General features: G+C 37.4%; 3 protein-coding genes and 1 pseudogene across 4 annotated transcripts; all 4 read left to right on the top strand.

The window, feature by feature from the left end:
- Positions 1–1,491: 1,491 nt before the first annotated feature.
- On the top strand, positions 1,492–5,591 carry ALDH2B4 (aldehyde dehydrogenase 2B4). Its single transcript, XM_008241520.3, has 11 exons — positions 1,492–1,932; positions 2,852–2,968; positions 3,094–3,236; positions 3,384–3,537; positions 3,624–3,853; positions 3,976–4,065; positions 4,186–4,359; positions 4,442–4,579; positions 4,760–4,897; positions 4,984–5,045; positions 5,189–5,591. The coding sequence occupies exons 1-11, from the start codon at positions 1,833–1,835 to the stop codon at positions 5,460–5,462; spliced, it is 1,620 nt and encodes a 539-aa protein (XP_008239742.2). The 5' UTR covers positions 1,492–1,832; the 3' UTR covers positions 5,463–5,591.
- Positions 5,592–7,502: 1,911 nt separating this feature from the next.
- Positions 7,503–9,886, top strand: LOC103338327 (U-box domain-containing protein 19 pseudogene; annotated as a pseudogene).
- A 559-nt stretch (positions 9,887–10,445) lies between these two features.
- On the top strand, positions 10,446–11,707 carry LOC103338329 (protein DELETION OF SUV3 SUPPRESSOR 1(I)-like). 2 transcript variants are annotated; one of them, XM_008241522.3, is made up of 3 exons: positions 10,446–10,607; positions 10,832–10,942; positions 11,400–11,707. In XM_008241522.3, exons 2-3 carry the CDS (start codon positions 10,852–10,854, stop codon positions 11,534–11,536), a joined length of 228 nt encoding a protein of 75 aa, XP_008239744.1. In that variant the 5' UTR covers positions 10,446–10,607; positions 10,832–10,851; the 3' UTR covers positions 11,537–11,707. The 2 variants fall into 2 exon arrangements, with proteins under 2 accessions (XP_008239744.1, XP_088897814.1); XM_089041688.1 differs by having other exon boundaries at positions 10,461–10,607; positions 10,808–10,942.
- Positions 11,708–14,233: 2,526 nt separating this feature from the next.
- Positions 14,234–16,553, top strand: LOC103338330 (bidirectional sugar transporter SWEET5). The gene is made up of 6 exons (XM_008241523.3): positions 14,234–14,286; positions 14,480–14,516; positions 14,607–14,823; positions 15,598–15,759; positions 16,015–16,134; positions 16,247–16,553. The coding sequence occupies exons 1-6, from the start codon at positions 14,244–14,246 to the stop codon at positions 16,379–16,381; spliced, it is 714 nt and encodes a 237-aa protein (XP_008239745.2). The 5' UTR covers positions 14,234–14,243; the 3' UTR covers positions 16,382–16,553.
- The last annotated feature ends 2,683 nt before the right edge of the window (positions 16,554–19,236 follow it).

Here is a 19,236-nt window from a genome sequence, read left to right as displayed (position 1 = left end):
GCACCAAAAACTAAATAGAGAGACCATTATTAGTTAGGACCAAGGCTTGTAACAAAAACTAACCAAGGCCCAAAGAATTTTTAAAAATAATAATTCTGATAGTCTTTTTCATAAGATGAGGTATTGAAAAGGCAATGCCACCACCACCGCCAATCCATTTGGATGAGGTATTGAATGTTGTGGTGGAAATTTGGGCTCCAAATTCCTTTGAATTGTATCTTGATGAAGAAATACGAAGGTGGAAATGCAAATGGCATTGGCATTATATTTGTGTATGGTCATTAGTCGCTGGGGTTTTTAGTTTGACCAACAATTTACATTGAAAGTCCGGCAACGCCAACACTCTGATTCGAAAGGCATTGACTCACTGAGATTGATTGTATGCATTTGTGACTTGCTTCCAAGTCTTTATTTTTCAAATCTAGTGGGTTGCGGGCTATAAATTTCAAATATTTCACACATTTCTACCACTAGCAAATGAGAAGTGCATAAGGTAATTTAATAGTTATTTGAGAGTACTTAAATCATCACTCATATTCAAAAACACTAATCAATTTCCCCCAAAAGAAAACATCTTAATTTACATATTTTACTTTCAACCAAAATTTATAAGATGAGATGAGATAACGTAAAGAAAACATTACCAAAAATGAATAGAAAGGTAATAATGACTCGTGCCATTTCCATGTAATCAACAAAACAAGGTAAGCGTTTGACATACCAACCAACTAATCCACCAAATGACAATGACGTTCTAAATAAAAGGATCTTTGGAGCCTACTCACTCATTCTTCTTATCTTTGGGACCTATTCATTCATTCTTCTTGGAGATCCTGTATCTTAATATCCCTATCTTTCCCTCCTCCTTTGGCTTTTCCCTTTGAGGGAAAGAGTAATTATCAGTAACCCACCACCAATCTTTTTATTTTAAATATAAGCTCAGGAGAGGAAGTTTCTCACATATACGCTATTAATGTGCTATGAAGTTCGATCCTAAACCCACTAATCTGCAAGTCCCTTTACACTGAGTTAGACGGTTAACACCAACCAGTTTTTTTTTATCACCATGGTAAAAGTTTTCCATTCAAGTATTGTGTTGATAATTTTCAGGTCATTCATTGCGAACGTCCCATCCAATAATACAGATCATTTTATGCACCTTTTCATTTTTTGAAAAAGGAAAGGCTCATACAAATAAGCCAACAATTAAAAAGAAATAAGTCTTATTTGCAGTGTAATGTGTAAAGGGAAGGTGACAAATGTAGCCTATTTAGAACTTGGTACTAAAAAAATATACAGAAGAGTAAGAGTTGGCACTCGGGAAGGATAGTTGGCTGCATGATACTCCAAGTGACGATGAACCCAAGAGAGGAATATTTATTTTATATACAGGCCAATCAACTTTGGTCCACAAAAATCGTGTATGGGAAAAGATAATCAATATTAAAAGAGCGTAACAAATTAAGAATCAATCAGAATCAATTATTTTTTGACATATGAACTGATTATTTCGTGTGTTTCTGGTTTTTGTTGAGAAGTCCATCTTGGGTGCTCGGCTTGGCTGGCACTTCAGATTTGTTTTTCAAGAAAGTTGGAAAGATATGTTAAAATATCAGTCCTCTTTTTCTTTTTATAGAATTTTTTCAATTCATTTGGTATATAACGCCAAAGGGCCTTAGTGTCAGTCACTTCGTAAGAGAGAGAGAGAGAGAGAGAGAGAGAGTTGTTTGGCCTCTGAGAAACTTTTCAGCCAGAACGGAGGACTCTGTTTTTATCACAAAGGAATATACAGGATAAGGGTTTGAGTTTGAGGTAGTCTTAGCTCTGTGGATATGGCAGCTAGGAGACTCTCTTGCTTACTCTCTCGTTCTCTCTCTGCTTCTTCTTCTTCTTCTTCTTCTTCTGGGTCTGCTTCTCTGCTTCTCTCTCAAGGTGACACCACCACACCCACCTTTGTCCTTTTATTTTTTTTTCAAGTATGTTTCATTTAGTCTTCTGTTTAGATTTCATCATTTCAGGGGTTTTCTTCGTTCTCTGCCATGGTGTTCATTAATTGTCATGCACTATTTTAGCCTCTTTGTCTGGTTTTATATGCTTTCATGGTTTTCATTCTTTGGATTGACAGTACAGAAATTCTGAAGAGTCTTATAGAAATTGGATTTCTATGATAAGCTCCTTTAGCTGAGCTGACTGATATAGTGCTACATGAAGCTGGATTTTGATCTGATACTTTCTTCTTCCTTTCTCTCTTTTTGTTTCTTTCAATCATATAGGAAGTGATTATCAGATTCCAAAGTTTGATCTTTTGTTAGTCTTGTTTTTCTCTGGCACCAAAATTTTTTGTGCAATTATACATTTATATGACTAGCAACTGGAATCTTTTTAGAAGTTGAATCCCCCAGAAATGAAAAGTCAATGATATTAAATCCTCCTGATGAAAAAAAGAAAAAAAAGAAGATGTTATTACACCCAACTGGATGTGCAACTTTAACTGAAATCATATAAGTTGTTCAATAAAAAAAATAGAAAAGAAAGAAGAGATCATGTAAATAAAATTCTCTCTTTTATTTGCTCTCTCTCTCTCTCTCTCTCTCTCTCTCTCTCTCTCGTGCTTTTTTCATGGATGGCTTTCTTCTTATGTTGTATGGTGGAAACTGAATGACAGAAAACGCTTATCGTATGACTCAACTTACAATGTACAGAATGCAAAATATATGATTCATGGGATTATGGAATTTGATGCAAGATTAATATTTTCAAATACCACCATATGCATATAGCCAAAGATGCATTAAGTCTTTAATTTTATTTTATTTAATATGATGAAAACTATTCTTCATATGATCTTCAGGGAGAAGGGTCAACAGATTTAGCACTGCTGCAGCAACTGAGGAATTAATCATTCCACCTGTTCAAATAAGTCACACTCAGCATCTAATCAATGGCCAATTTGTTGATGCTGCATCAGGTAATCTTGTTCTTCATTTAACAAAAATTTGCAGTCCATCCCTTTGTTTTTCAGGAAGTGTTGGACTAATTGGTACTTACAAAAGACTTGTAATCGAGCTAATGTTTGAAAATTCTTTTCATCAGGAAAAACATTTCCAGCATACGATCCTCGTACAGGAGAAGTGATTGCTCATGTGGCTGAGGGTGATGCAGAAGATATTAATCGTGCAGTAGCTGCTGCTCGTAAGGCATTCGATGAGGGACCATGGCCAAAGATGAGCGCTTATGTAAGAACTATTTTACATTAGATCTGTCTAAAGTTTGTAAGTACATTAATCTGTTGTGATTTAGCCAATGACTGGTATAAGTGATGTGTATATGTCAAGATATTGATTTGCTTTTCCACTGAGACTTGTTTTCTGTTTTTTTTTCAGGAAAGATCACGGATACTATTACGCTTTGCTGATTTGGTTGAGAAACATAGTGAAGAACTTGCAGCTCTTGAGACATGGAATAATGGGAAGCCTTATGAACAGGCCTTGCATGCCGAATTACCAATGTTGGCTCGTCTATTTCACTACTATGCTGGTGAGAATACTGTAATCAAATGATTTGTTTGCCTTTGTCATTCTTTGAGTCGATTTCACTAACAAGTTTTTCCCCGAATTGAGCAGGGTGGGCAGACAAAATCCATGGTTTAACTGTTCCGGCTGATGGAAAGTATCATGTACAAACCCTGCATGAACCAATTGGTGTTGCAGGGCAGATAATTCCGTGGAACTTTCCTCTGCTCATGTTTGCGTGGAAAGTTGGGCCGGCACTGGCTTGTGGTAATACTATTGTCCTAAAGAGCGCAGAACAGACGCCCCTGACTGCACTCTATGTGGCAAAACTATTCCAAGAGGTAGGCCTGTCGAGCTCAATTATAATTCTTTATTTCTGCATCAACATGAAGTGTGCACCTGTTTTTATTTATTTATTTGGTCTTAGTTCATGTTCTAATCTACTCAGCATCCTCTGTGGCAGGCTGGTCTTCCTCCTGGTGTCTTAAATGTAGTTTCTGGAGATGGGCCAACAGCTGGTGCTCCTCTTGCCAGTCATATGGATGTGGACAAGGTAATTTTGGAGCACATATGCCCTCCTCTTGACTTTCATGAAGTTAAAGTTTATACTCATGTTTTTCAATTTTTCATATTGTCATGCATTATCTTAAAACATCACCACCTTCTTTTTCAGGTAGCTTTCACTGGATCAACTGATACCGGTAAGATTATTCTTGAGTTGGCTGCAAGAAGTAATCTTAAGCCAGTAACATTGGAGCTTGGAGGGAAATCACCTTTCATAATATGTGAGGATGCTGACATTGATCATGCTGTAGAGCTTGCACACTTTGCTCTCTTCTTTAATCAGGTTGGTTCAATTATTTTTAGACAGAGCCAGATTTGTGTGATCTGAACACATTAGTAACAGATGAATGCTGGATTACATACAGGGGCAATGTTGCTGTGCTGGGTCTCGTACTTTTGTTCATGAGCGTGTGTATGATGAGTTCATAGAGAAAGCAAAGGCACGTGCTGTGAAACGTGTCGTTGGTGATCCCTTTAAGAAGGGTGTTGAACAAGGCCCTCAGGTACTCTCTCTCTCTCTCTCTCTCTCTCTCTCTCTCTCCAACATGATCAGGAAGTAGATTTTTTTTTCATTTCAACAATGCTGGCAGGTCTATCGTATTAATACATTTTTGAAGGTCCTTGTGTATGACAAAAACAAGGAAAATTTATGTGATGCTTCTTATCCTTGCAATGATTGACAGATCGATAACGAGCAGTTTGAGAAGGTCCTTCGATACATAAGAGCTGGGATTGACAGCGATGCTACACTTGAGTGTGGAGGTGGAAGATTGGGCTCTAAGGGCTACTTCATCGAGCCAACTGTTTTCTCAAATGTTAAGGTATTATTCCTACCTCCTATAAGTTGACCGCTAAAGCCAATACACATGAAATCTCGTGTAACATGATTCTTATGATTTTTAATCAGGATGACATGTTGATAGCAAAGGATGAGATCTTCGGTCCAGTGCAATCAATTTTGAAATTCAAGTGAGTTAGAAACCTCACTCTCACACTGTATATATTTAGTTCTTGCATTCTCAGACCAAATAAAAAAAATTAAAAAAATCTAGTTCTTGCATTCTGCAAAAGTTGCACCATGACATGCCTAATAATTTCACACATTGTACCAGGGACCTTGATGAAGTAGTACGAAGGGCAAACGCGACGCGTTATGGTCTAGCTGCCGGTGTTTTCACCAGGAACATTGACACTGCAAACTACTTGACACGGGCGTTGAGGGCCGGGACAGTCTGGGTTAACTGCTTCGACGTCTTTGATGCTGCAATTCCTTTTGGTGGATACAAGATGAGTGGAATAGGAAGAGAGAAGGGAATCTACAGCCTTCATAACTACTTGCAGGTGAAGGCTGTTGTTACTCCTTTGAAGAATCCAGCATGGTTGTAAATTTCTCAGCCGCACCATACTCCCATATAGTCTGTTTCAAAAATAAAATTACACAAGTGTGTGTTTTGCAAAGAAAGTTTATGAATTTTTGTTATCGAAAATGATAATTGGTTTTTGGGATTGCTTCAAGGGCCTTCATCTTTTCAAATTTTGTGAAATTTGAGCATGTTTCTATAATAATCAAAGTGATGTGCCACCAAAGAAAGTACTTGAACCTCTCTCGTCTAATCACTCCTGATAAGAAATAGCAAATTATGTTCTTAAGTCCGCATGTAACCTTAATTGCATGCTAACCCAACCCTTGGTCATATCCCATATCCAAAAGAATAAAAACGAATTAGGCAATTCTTGACCATGGATGTATGTGAGTTTCACAATGGAGTCCACATATATCAATAGCTATGGCAATGGAACAGTCGCGCGCCCACGTGCCCACGTGAACGACTAATCTAGCGTTCTCCAAGTTTTTCAAAAACTACATTCTTTGAAACTTGGAGCAGGCTTTGTGGACTGAGACTATTCTTTACAAAACAGTGACGGGGGAGGCTTGGCATCACTCAGTGAACATAAACATTTTTCCTTGGAGAAAATCGTCTAGACTTGCTCAATGAGTAAGTGAAGAATATGCCATAGTCCCAATCATACCATACCGAATAAAGTAAAAACCAATGAAGGCGCATTGTTTATCATCTCCAAAATTATTGCAATGCCAAGGAAACAGGCGCGTTCGATTAGTCATGAAATGGTTGGTCCACCCATCAAATCTGCCATCCACCTCTAGTCAACATCATCATATTGTTTTATTTTTTATTTATTTATTTATTTTAGATGAAGAAAAAAGAAGCAAATTACAAATTAATTAGAAGGATCTGTGGCCGCGTGGAAGAACATGATTGGTGAAACCCTCCCAAGTACTTGATGCCTCAGATGAATATCACCAGCCTATTAGATAAGCATCTGAAAATGACCCATGTCACGTGTCTTCCTAGTACACGGTTTACATGGTTAAAACAAATTTAAAAAAATGCATGGTTTTTAGTCTCACCCTTCTTCACTGTTTATTCATGACTTTCTCAGATGCCTATCAATTAATAATCTTTACGTTGGCAACTTCCTCTTGAGGAGAAATTTTAGTATGCGATCGTCGTACAACTACATGGTGTTTTATTAATATATAAATACACGTATATAATATAAATAGATATGTAACATCACATACTGGTATGACCGCATCACGCAACAGTGATTGTTTTGCATAAGTCCGTATGAAACAATTTTGTTTGTTGTTGTTGTTTTTACGACAAAAAGAACTTAATTGAACATACTGATCCAGCCAAAACTCAGGAGGGGTGAAACCCCCTCCCTTTTAGAAACACTGTTTAAGATAAGATTTTTCCATTAATTCATTAAAAATATTCATTAAAATATTCATTAATTTTCCCATCAATACTCTTATCCAAACTTAAAGCATTTTGATGTAAATAAATGCACATGATTTTTCATTTGAATTTGCATCTTTTTTGTAGCCCAAGTTAAGGGTGTAATGATATTATTTCCTTTTAATATTATTATTAGCAGCAAAGCAAAACCCATAGAATTAACGAAATTAATTCAATCGTTAATTGAAAAAATAATTAAAAATACAAGACTAGCTTTGCTTCTAATCAAAATTAAAAACCCATTTGACTAAATAAACCACAGAAAAGACACATGTGTTGCCTTTGTGTTCCCCATTGCCACCGTAACACGTCGGTCAGCTGGCCTGTCCACGTGTCTTAGTCGGTCTGTGGGACCCGTAAAAATCACTTCAGCCAACGACAAACTGTCCGTATACATGAAACAGTACGTGAATCAACATTGACCAAAGATCCAAGAAGCCGCAGGTATCCAACCACACCTCCCCACGTGTCCAGGGAGGCCTATCCAGTTGAGTGCAATCGGAGTCGACGTTGAAACGTGGCAGCACAGATGCCTGCCACGTGCAGGTAAGATTTTATAAACAGCGAAAGCTTTCTCTCCCTATATTGCTGCAACTCTGCCACTCCTTCCCCAATAGCAATTCTAATATGCACCAATACAGAACTCTCATTCTCGTATGAGTCTTCTTCCACTCCAATTCTATGTACAAAAACAGAGCTCCTCTGTTCTCTCCCACACTATTGCTTCAATGGCTCAGAAATTCGATAGCTGCGACCGCCGGATTCTGACGTTCCCGGCGGTACGCCCTTGTGAGTCCATCTCTCCGGCGACCCTTCTCGGCTCTCTGATCCCTCTCTCCCGCAACATATGCAATTTCCAATCCAAACACTTTGCAACACAACGGAGAAATAGCCGAGAAATAATCCGCCAAGTTAGTATTCTTCTCATCTTCTTTGAGGAAATTCGTGACTGCAATTCTGTTCTTTCACATTCTGTGATCCTCTGCCTGTCCGAGCTTCACCTGAGCTTTCAAAAAATTCTGTTTTTATTGGAAGATTGCTCGAGGGATGGCGCCCGGATTTGGATGCTGACAAAATGCGAGTTTCTTGCAAATCAATTCCGGATGATAATTCGAGCTTTGGCCACCGCCCTTGATGTTTTGCCATTGAGTTTGATTGATGTGGATTTTGAAATCAAGGAGCTGGTTGAATTAGTATTGAAGCAATCAAGGAAGGCAGAATTTGAGCCTGACCCAGATGACAAATTGGCTTCCAAAAGATTGCTTGCGATATTGAATCAATTCGAAAAGGGAATTGAACCGGATTTGAATGGCGTAAAGAGGGTTCTTGATTACCTTAAAATCAAAAGCTGGAGTGAATGTAACATGGAGATTAAATTCTTGGAAGAAGAAATCGCTTTTTCCGAGAGTTCGAATTGCAACGAAAGAGAGGTTCCTTTTCTCAGTAGCTTGGTGGGGTTCATGAGCTACAGCAGGGGAGTGATTTTCGAAGCACTGGATGATCAAACTCGGCGAATCGAGTCGATGCTAGGTGCAGCATGGAGACGCACTTTAGTTGCTTAAACCCTGAAGATTTTAGGTGCCCAATTTCTCTTGAGCTGATGCTTGATCCGGTGACTGTATCTACAGGTCAGACTTACGATCGGTCTTCGATTCAGAAATGGCTCGAAGCTGGAAACAAGCTCTGTCCCAAAACAGGGAGAGGCTCACAAGCACAGAGTTGGTACCTAATTCGAGTCTGCGAAAGGTAATCAAAAAGTTTTATGCCAACAATGGCATTTCTCTTAGCAAGTCAGGAAGACAAAGCCGCGACATAAGTCAAACCGCTGTGCCTGGCAGCCCGGCCGCTGCTGAAGCTATGAAGTTTCTTTCAAGATTTCTCAGCAGCAGGCTTGCTTTCGGTACAAATCAACAGAAAAACAAGGCTGCTTATGAGATTCGATTGCTCGCGAAATCGAACATTTTCAATAGGTCTTGTTTGATCAAGGCTGGTTCTGTCCCTCCTCTCCTGAAACTATTGTGTTCCACTGATGCATCCATACAAGAGAACGCAATTGCTGCCTTGTTGAAGCTCTCAAAATATGCAAGCGGCAAGAAATTGATAATGGCACGTGGAGGACTGCCATCAGTTCTTGCTGTTCTTGAACGCGGATTGAGTTTAGAAGCCAGGCAAAGTGCAGCTGCAACAATATTCTACCTCTCCTCAGTGAAGGAGTATCGAAAAGTGATCGGGGAAACACCTGAGGCCATCCCGGCTCTTGTGGAGCTGATCAAGGAAGGGACAACTTGTGGGAAGAAGAATGCTGTGGTTGCGATTTTCGGGCTGCTCCTCTTGCCCGAAAATCACCAAAAGGTGCTTGAAGCAGGTACTGTTCCATTGCTCGTTGAGAGATTGGCTTCATCAGAAAATACTGAACAACTTATCAATGACACACTGGCAGTTCTTGCAATGCTGGCTGAGAATGTTGAAGGAGCACTTGCAATCCTGCACACCACGGCATTGCATCTGATCACCGCCATTCTTCAAACTTCATCATCCCAAACCGCGAAAGAGTATTGCGCTTCAACATTGCTGTCGTTGTGCATCAATGGTGGGGTGGAGGTTGTTGCTATTTTGGCAAAGGACTCATCTCTGATGCCTAGACTCTTTTCACTCCTGACGGATGGAACCGCTCATGCGAGCAAGAAAGCGCGATCGCTCATCAAAATTATGCATACCTTCCATGAAACTAGCTCTTTGAGATGGATGAGTTCTGCAGCTCCAAGAGCACAATGCATTCAGGAACGGTGATTCATCTCAAATTCTTTCTGACAATTCAATGTAAATACATACAATTAGTTGGTGTGAATACACAAAAAATTTCTGATTTTTTTCATTGCTTTTATACCCTTTGTTTGCCAAGAAATTAGCTCATAATTTTTGCAGGAGCTATATATGTCACTATGTTACTTGTATAAATACAATTTATATTTAATTTTTTTGGTATAGTGTTTCTGAAATACATGTTTTTTTTTTGTAGTAGTATGCAAATGTTTGTGACAGAAAGCTAGGAGTTATATGCGATGCATAACATTTTGGGGATGGTATCTTTATTTTGTACAAAAAGATGGAGCGAAAGTGTCTAATTCTTCTTGAACCAAAACTAAAAGTGAGAAGAGCAGTTATTCTAGAATTAAAGTGCTAACAATTTTATCTGCCTTCACTTGGAAATTTTATTTTGCGCATTAGATACATTACGTAACATGATAAACGTAGTATATTGACTCGTTCACTAGTCGTATTAATTACGATATTGTCAGATATTAGTAGGACTGAGAAAAAAAGAAACTCCTCATTCTACAAGGATTTGTGTACTAAGCAAATAGCTTATCTTAACTTTCTAATTTAATTTGTGTTGTATTTGAGTAAAACATAGCACCTCTTCTAAACAAACAAACACACGCGCCTCTGCTACGTCATAGTCCATCTGGAAACGACGAAAGAAAACGTGTCGTTCGACGTGGTTTGGAACTTGAAGGGAACACCTGAAAGGCTGAAACCGACTATCCCCCAAACGCCGCCGTTTTACTCTTCTTCGTCTTTAACTCTTGGACTGTTGCTTTAAAGCTTTCCCGTATAAACCAGAAGGTTCTAGCCCGAGAGGATCACCATTCCCACCTAAAATTCCTTAATCTCAGTTTTCAGCTTCTCCAATCTCTCTATCTCTGTAAGTTCAACTTCTCACTACATTTTCTTTCTCGCATTCCAATTAGGAAAGTTAGGTTTTTTAATTTGTGGCTGAAGTTCAATTTTCAATTTCTTCTTTTGTGAAAATTTGGTATGCAAATTTCTGTTTTCAGAAGAAAGGACAAACACTTTATCGAATATTTATGTGTGTATTTATCCTGGTTTTATGGAATTTGATAGCTGAAACGGCTTTTGTTGTGTTAGCGTGCGCTTTGAGGATTGAGATGGCGACAGAGCCCAAGCCAGTGACAGAGGTCGCGAAGATGGATCTGTTCGAAGACGACGACGAGTTCGAAGAGTTTGATATGAATGAAGGTATGCAATTGCACTTCAATACCTGCTTGAATTGCTGCTCCAGTCTCAGCTCTGCTATTTCATTGTTAGGGTTTCAATTTGATTATTTTTTTTGGAAATTGTTGATATTGATTGTTATGCATGCCCTTGTGAATTGGAATTTAGTGTATGAATAAAATTCCTCTTAGTTTTATCATCTAGGATGCTAAAATTGGTGAAATTTAGGGATTTGATGATGAATTCAAATGGGTAATTTTTGTTGAGGCCTTTGGGTGCTCATGCTTCTCAAATTTTAGTTCACCACCTTGTAGATTTACTTCGTGTAAACATGGTGCTCCTCTGCTTAACACTGGTTTGAGTGATTGCATTTTTGTTTTTCTTCTGGTCCATAGCAATTGATAGGTGTTAGTCCATTGTCCATGGTTGCAATGCTGCCTCATTCTAACTTGTTTGCATTTCCTTCTTTGAATGATGGCAGAATGGGAGGACAAAGAGGAAGGCAAGGAAGTGGCACAGCAGTGGGAAGATGACTGGGACGACGACGATGTCAACGATGATTTCTCTCTGCAGCTGAGGAGGGAGCTGGAGAACAATACTGAGAAGAGCTCAGCTTAATGGGTTCTTTGCATTATGACCTAGTTAGTTGAAGCTGAGATGGGTTTTCTTGTTAGTTTTCGTTTCGAAACACCAGCTGCCTGTTAACAGACTTAAAACCTTTGCAATGTACTTTTGTGTTAAAGCCTCAGGATTTGTGAGCTGAATTTGAGTTTTGTGTTGGATGCGAAATCAAGACTGCATTGCATTTTATGCTTCCCCAAGAGAGAAATTAGAAGGGATTTACGTGTTGACATGACACTCAAAAATTTAGAAGCCAACAACAAATCCATCAGAGGAAAAAGGGTCACATACAGCTGATCTTAAATTATTCTAAGAGGACGACGACTTCGAAATCGAACAACGAAAGTACAAAACCCTATGCAAGAAAAACCTCAAAATTTTGCAGTCTAATGTGGATTCAAATCTCTATCTAATTATTGGGGAAACAAATTATCTTTTTTGAAAAATAATCATTTGAGATATGATTATATTAAGTAGAACGAGAATTGAATTCTTTTGGAAGAAGGAAGCAAGAAAATTTATACAAGAACATCATTATTTACAGTTAATGGAAAACAGAGTGTGTGGAAGCTAATGGCTGCAAGGTAACCTTCATTCTATGTCAATTCAATTCGATAATCACCTGCAACACTACTTTCCTCTCCCAAACTCACATCGATCTTCGGAGTTTTAGCACAAGTTCGACACACCGGGCAAACCGGCGTCTTCAACAACCATGTGTCTATGCATTGAGCATGGAAGTTGTGTCTGCAATTAGGCAACTGTCTGCACCTCTCCCCTGCCTTGAAATTTTCCAAGCAAACTGCACAATCCACAAGGCTAGTCCCTTTCTCTCCTGCCATGTAATCAAAGCAAGGAAGCATATTTAGTTCCTCATTGGTCATCCTTTTGATCCTAATGCTGCTTCTTGGAACAATATCAACACCTTGGTTGCCACTGTTGAAAGTTATCCTAACAATACAAACATGAATTACTACTAAAACAGCAATACCCACAAACAGCAGTATCACAGAGATAATAATCTCCATAACCATAACCTATGAAACCCAGATAGAGTTTCTTTTTCTTTTTTCTCAAGGCACTAAAGATTTCCCAGCTCTCACAAAATTGAGAACAAAACCTAGAAGATTTTCTCAACTTTTCTGATCATAAGCATCCCAAGTTACCTCAAATCTTATCAGATACTTATTAAACACTAAAGCCAAGCTGGAAGCTTTTTGGCCACCTCATGCATCAAAACCATCGATCTTATCTGGGCCCGGTTGGTGCAGACTGCTTCAGGTGGCAAGAAGAAGCTGAAGCAGAACAAGCTTGAGGAAAGAACAGAACCTTAAAGGGTTCCTTTGGGTTTGAGTTTGGTTGAATGTGGCAGTTTTGTTACAAGTGGTGGGCTGCTTCTGTCCCTTTCTTTTTATGTCAGTAAATTACAGAGAGAGCATCTCGACCTTATCAATAATTTGTTTATAAATGAAGGGAAAACGACACATTTGACCATTGAGATTTGAGGCATTAACATTTTATTCAAAGTTTAGACTAAAGATGAAAATTTGGTAAAGCTCTGTGAGTGAGAGAGAGAGAGAGAGAGAGAGAGAGAAGAACACAAAAGTTGAGGCCCTTGAGGGCCCTGCGGTTTGCCCTTGCCTTAACTAGGAAACTTACAAAGTGATTGAATTCAGACAAAGGCTCCTTCAAAATGTGATATTTTTTGAGTTTCTTGCCTAATTGCTTAGAAATTTATGTTACAAACGAGAGTTGGCTGATTAGCTTAATGAAATAGACTAAAGATAAGGCATTTTCAAGTTCATTTAACAATCATATTCTTGAGAATCTCTCGATTCAGCTAATCATATTATTACCAGTACGGTTAATTTCGGTGAATTGAACATCATTACATGAATTAAGATGTCAACCTCCAGAATCTATTCTGTGGAATTTATTCATAATACAGCACGTCAAATGATTTTGTCCTCACCCCTGCATATATAAAAATATTCATCTAAGTGGTTTGAGTCATGCCACTTTGCTAGCTAGCCCTACTTCTCAAAAACAATAATTTAGATGGTTGTGGTTGGAGATTTTTACACCCATCTTACTGTTTATTTATTTATTTTTAAAATTTTATGTGGCATTTTTCAAAAGGTCGGATTGAATCATGATTCATTCAGGACGTATCAAAACAATAGAACATCCATATAGCAGATTTTGATAGCAACATGCAAAATCAAAAGTTTGACAAGGATCAATAAAAAAATATATTATATATCAAGTTTTGAGCATTAACCTAAAGTTGGCTAAACATACAACATGGTTGCAAACCAAGCAAATAGGATTGGGCGGATGATCATTTGATCTAATGACATTTAAAATTTTACTTAATTAGATAGTGAGGAGATGAGTCACCGCCATACACACTCCACTACTAATTTGACGGTGAATAACTAAGAAAAATTAAGCGACAAAAAAAAAATATTAATTGAAGATGATTGGAAAATTCAGGACTAGATTTAAGTCAATAGAAACATAGTTATTTGTGGAAGCCTCCAATTTTAGTGCATGACATTTTGTTCTTGTTATTTTTTATACAAGCGGATGACATTTTGTTTTGAACCAAAGATCCTGCATCCATCAATTCATAGGAAGGTTGAAGCTTTAAATAAATGAACATTTGATTCATTCAAGTACTAGTCTCTAAATTAACGTAAAAATGGTGGACACAGGCACAATCCGAACGGTGGTTGGCATTATCGGTCAGTGATTAATCTATTTGGTGTTTTCTTTTGCCTCTTAAGCAGTTTCAATTTTCTCAATTTTGAATTTGGCATTACCAGACGTTCGAAGGTTGTGATTTATCGTTTGCTTTCTGTGAGATGCATGCATGCATGCATGCATGAACACTGGAACCATTAAGGAAGAAATTTCTAATATTTTTCTTGCATGCAGGTAATGTCATCTCTTTGGGCTTGTTTCTCTCCCCAATGTAATCTCTCTCTCTCTCTCTCTCTCTCTCTACGTGCAATGACAAATTAAACTAATCTAATCTGTGTTAATTATGAATTAAACATTCCAGCCCGACATTTTGGAGAATAATAAAACTAAAAACAGTAGCAGATTTCAAGCCGGACCCTTATGTAGCAACATTGCTCAATTGTGCTATGTGGGTTTTCTATGGCATGCCCTTTGTCCATCCCGACAGCATTCTCGTCATCACAATCAATGGCGCTGGATTAGTCATTGAATTCATCTATATTACCATCTTTATAATCTACTCTCCGGGCTCAAAACGCGTAAGTATTATTAATTAGTGACATTTTCTTTTCAAGGTGTTGGAAAGATACTTAGCTAACCCCCTTTAAATTCAATTTTCGTTGCCTGCAACTCTTCACTTTTTGTTCCTATAAACGATACCCAATTGTTATTAGTAAACCCATAACTAAGATCCAACTCATCAAATTACCTTATCAAGCTCCAAATATGATTTATTATAATTTTTATATTCCCAAAATACCCCTATTTAAAGTTCAGTGTGTCACATGGTAGTGTTTTAATTTTGAATCCCCAATTTATTGTGGTGATTCCCTCCAAAAAATTTATCTATAAATCAATCATCATTAACTGTCGGTTCATAATGGGGTTGATTTGCATATTTTATTATTTTATTATAGGCTTTTAATGTGAGTTTAACCGTTTGGGTCATGCTGGCAAAAAGAAGAAACCTTTGGATCATATTCATATGTTCTTTTATTCAATGTACCTATTTTTTAATATAGAAATAATGAAAAATAGGCATGTTATTTTTTAAATCTGTTTTTAATTTATAAAAAGTGTACAAAATTTTCTATTACACATACCTATTTTCTTACATAATAGGTACAAAAAAAATTAATTTATCCGAGTTATGTATTTTTTTGAATATAAATAGTGTACGAATTTATTTATTTTAAACCTATTTTTGTAAATATGTTTCACTTAAACATTGTATAATTTGTGGATTATTGTATAGAGTTTTTGAATTGTAAGGATTTATTTTAGTATGACCCTTTTTTCTTTTCTTCTTTCAGAAAAAGATCTTCATTGCACTTGTGACTGAAGTTATCTTCTTTGTTATTGTGGTTTTTGTGGTACTGTATTGTTTCCATACTACTAAACGCCGGTCTTTGATAGTTGGGATCATCTGTATTGTCTTCAACATCCTTATGTATGCATCACCATTGACAATCATGGTATGTATAACTTTCTATTATTTAATACCCTCAATTAAATATTAAATCTCTTGATTGATCTACGAGAAACTAAAGACTCGTTTGGGAGTGATTCTTCTGAGGAGAAGCACCTCCCACGTGCTTTTCCATGTAATCACTTTAAGTGATTATATAAAGAAGTGGTTCTCCATAAAAGTGCTTTTTGACTTATCTAGAATCATTCCTAAACGAGCCCTAAATTACATATATTAATCGTACTTGTTTTTTGGGTGGCAGAAAATGGTCATCAAGACAAAGAGTGTAAAGTACATGCCATTTTATCTCTCGCTTACTAACCTCTTAAATGGAGTTGTCTGGGTGGTCTACGCACTCCTTAAATTTGATATTAATATACTGGTACTTCTCTAAAACAAAGTTTAAATTCGTATTAAGTGCTCATCACCAAGTAGTAAAGAAATAACAACTCTTTTTTGTTTTGTTAACCCATTTGCTTGTATAATTTTGGTAGATTCCAAATGGTTTGGGAGCGATTTCCGGCATAATACAACTCATCCTGTATGCCACCTTCTACAGAACCACCCGATGGGATGATGACGACGACGAAATAAATTCGAGATCGGAGGTCCAAATGTCCAATGTCTAGGGAAGACTCGACAGAGTTTCTTGCACCAATAGTTCTCTTGAGCTTTCTTTCTTTTTGTAGCCAACTAGTTATTGAGCCATTTTGATTTCTCAATTTGTGCAGGTCTTTGTCTCAATTGAAAGTTGTAATTAGTCACTAGATAGAATAATTTGTTTCTTAATTTACTATTTCAGTTGAGGCAGTGCAATTTGCTTAAGAAATGGTTCTATTTGAACCTTCAACATTGCTCCATTCGTTGTCGTTTTCTTAAACAACTTTCTATTCAAATCTAAACGACAAAATTGTAATGAAGAAAAAACCTTGTGACTCTTTTTGGTCAAATATATTGTAACTCTTTGTACAACAAAATTCTCATCTCTATGTGAGAAGTGAAGAAGTGAGAAGCAAAACCGAGTTCAATTTAATGAGAGTGATTACAAGTAATCTTTTGCCATAACTACTTTTTCAAGTCTTAAAATGGATGATAATCATCGAAACGATAATTAGAATGACTTGGTATTTTGATCAAACTAGTATGCATCTTTACAAAAAGAAGAAGAGTAATTACTCACTATATCATAAAATTTATATTTCACTAGATTCAATCTCAAAGTCCACATCCCTAGCTGTAAGTTCACGGGGGCACAAACTTCTTCCTATCATCAATGAATTGACGTTCTTGAGATTCCTTCTTCTTCGACACAGTATCGAACATGTGAGTGAGGAATGAAAATACAGATTAATAATCACATGGAAAAGTGAAGAAGAAAAGTGGAGCCAGCTCCTCATACCATAGTGGGCAAAATCCAAAATCCTGGCCCGCTCCACCACAGAGATTTTTTTGACCAGCAATATTCCAGTAGTCTTCTGTTTTCCAAGTTGAAGAGTGACACAAATATAGACACACGATCAAGGATGTATATGGAATTTGGAAGACACTCCGGAAAGTCTAAAACAGAGACGCACATGGATTCATACTTACTCAAGAACAAAGCATCAGTTCCTATACTCTTAATCTCAATCCCATTGGGGTCCTCCATCATTCCAAGAAGCACACAACACCCAACATTCTTTATTAGACTTCTCAACAACGAGCCATAAATCTCCCCGTGACGATTCGACAAGGTAGTAGTACCCATTAAAATTGAGTAGTGTAGGTGGTCTGGTAGCTCCGGCACGAGTCATAGCTGCAGGGACACTGTTACATACGCTAATGTCGTCCTTGTATCTAAGTGAGTCCAAGTGTTATTCACTGCCTTGAAATGGGCTACCTGGGTTCCTACTGAATAAAGTTCATGGTAGAGTATCAGCGCTTCAAAATAATTAGGAAACAAGCAAGGGTCAGCAGACAATACAACCTTGGCAATGAACAAATCATGCACATAATTCAGTTCCAGGCGTTCTTGTCTCCATTTTGGGGCTTCTTTGAATGGTGGAAGGCGAACGGAACGCCCAGTAAAAGAGTTAAAGAGGTTAGGACCAAATAGTTATCATCCAAATAAACCAACCAACCATGGGAAGAACCACAGAAATAGCACCTCTCTTGTTGTGATGATAATTAGGGCAATCCTGCAAGTCAAAGCTGTAATCCTTGCCTTGTGTGACACCGTACAAGGCACTGCTTCCACCGTGGTTATTTATGTCAGTAACAATCACCATAGGAAGCTGTTTGTGACATGATGATTTGAGGCGCAGCGGCTTCTGAACCAAAGCCGGATTGCCAATGCTTGCAAACTGCGCCCAACGGATAAAGTCGGAGGTTGATATCAACTTTTCTAGTATCAAATCTAGAATGTCGCCTGGGAGCCATGCCCAGTCTGAATCCAAGGTTGATGATATTGCCTCTGCCATATAGTTTTGACAATTTACTGGATGGAAAACAAAACTGAGGAAATAAAGTTTTGCTTATAGGTAATTGCAGGCTTTACAACTATATATATATATATATATATATATATATACAAGTCCCAACAAACCCTAAACCACGAATGAACTAGCATGTTATTGTTATATATGGGCTAATTATAATTGGCTTCGAACTTAGGCTTGTTGGTTGAGCTTTGGACTTACTTAGCCAATTATCGGGTCATATAACATATATATGCACAATTGTTATCACCCATCTCCCAGATTTTCCATTAACAGCAATGCCTATATGAAAATACAAATTAAAAAAACAATAGCCCCAAAAAAAAAAAAAAAAAGTCAATAAATGTTTCTGTTATGGGAGTAAAACCAATTAGAAAATGACAAGTGACTAGTTTTGAGTTTTTTTTCTCCAAATAGGCTCTATATGGGTAATTATATAATATATCGATACTAAAATGGGCTTATTGCTAAAAACCTATAAATGAAGGGCTTTTCATATCTTAAGCAATCTTAGGGACCCATGGAACCAAAATATCTCATTAATTCTATGTGATATTCGAACACGTATTGTACAACCATATAACAGATAATATTTACTTCCCCCCCGCCCCCAGCCATTTAATGTAACAACTACCAGAAATACCTTTGACCTACACCACATCTCTCATATTTTATTTTCTAAGGGCTTGTTTGATAATCATTTCAATTTTATTTTTTATTTTTTATTTTTTGTACTAGAGTATAAAGAAAAAATAGGGAGAATGGAAATGAAAATGAGATTGGAGATAAGATTGAGAGGGAATGATGAGAAGAATGAGTAATAAAAGTGAAAACAAAAACTAAAAACAGAAATCTATTTAAAATTGTTTTTACTTTTGTTACTCCTCCCTCCTATCCTCCCCTCTCATCTCTCTCTCTCTCTCTCTCTCTCTCTCTCAATCTCATTCTCACTACCTATTCTCGCTCTCATTTACCTCTATACTTTAGCACAAAAAATGAAAACTAAA

Source organism: Prunus mume, linkage group LG7, assembly GCF_029339155.1.
Source record: "Prunus mume cultivar Tortuosa linkage group LG7, ASM2933915v1, whole genome shotgun sequence".
Lineage (NCBI taxonomy): Eukaryota > Viridiplantae > Streptophyta > Magnoliopsida > Rosales > Rosaceae > Prunus > Prunus mume.
The sequence above is the reverse complement of the archived record's forward strand: the minus strand, read 5'-3'. Positions and strand labels throughout refer to the sequence as shown.

Coding starts and splice junctions, on each gene's coding strand:
- LOC103338329 (XM_008241522.3), top strand. CDS start 10,852: ATGGCGACAGAGCCCAAGCCAGTGACAGAGGTCGCGAAGATGGATCTG. Junction 10,943..11,399: donor AGAGTTTGATATGAATGAAG/GTATGCAATTGC, acceptor GAATGATGGCAG/AATGGGAGGACAAAGAGGAA.
- LOC103338330 (XM_008241523.3), top strand. CDS start 14,244: ATGGTGGACACAGGCACAATCCGAACGGTGGTTGGCATTATCG. Junction 14,287..14,479: donor AACGGTGGTTGGCATTATCG/GTCAGTGATTAA, acceptor TCTTGCATGCAG/GTAATGTCATCTCTTTGGGC. Junction 15,760..16,014: donor CATCACCATTGACAATCATG/GTATGTATAACT, acceptor TTTGGGTGGCAG/AAAATGGTCATCAAGACAAA.
- ALDH2B4 (XM_008241520.3), top strand. CDS start 1,833: ATGGCAGCTAGGAGACTCTCTTGCTTACTCTCTCGTTCTCTCTCTGCT. Junction 3,237..3,383: donor GGCCAAAGATGAGCGCTTAT/GTAAGAACTATT, acceptor TTTTTTTTTCAG/GAAAGATCACGGATACTATT. Junction 3,854..3,975: donor TGGCAAAACTATTCCAAGAG/GTAGGCCTGTCG, acceptor CCTCTGTGGCAG/GCTGGTCTTCCTCCTGGTGT.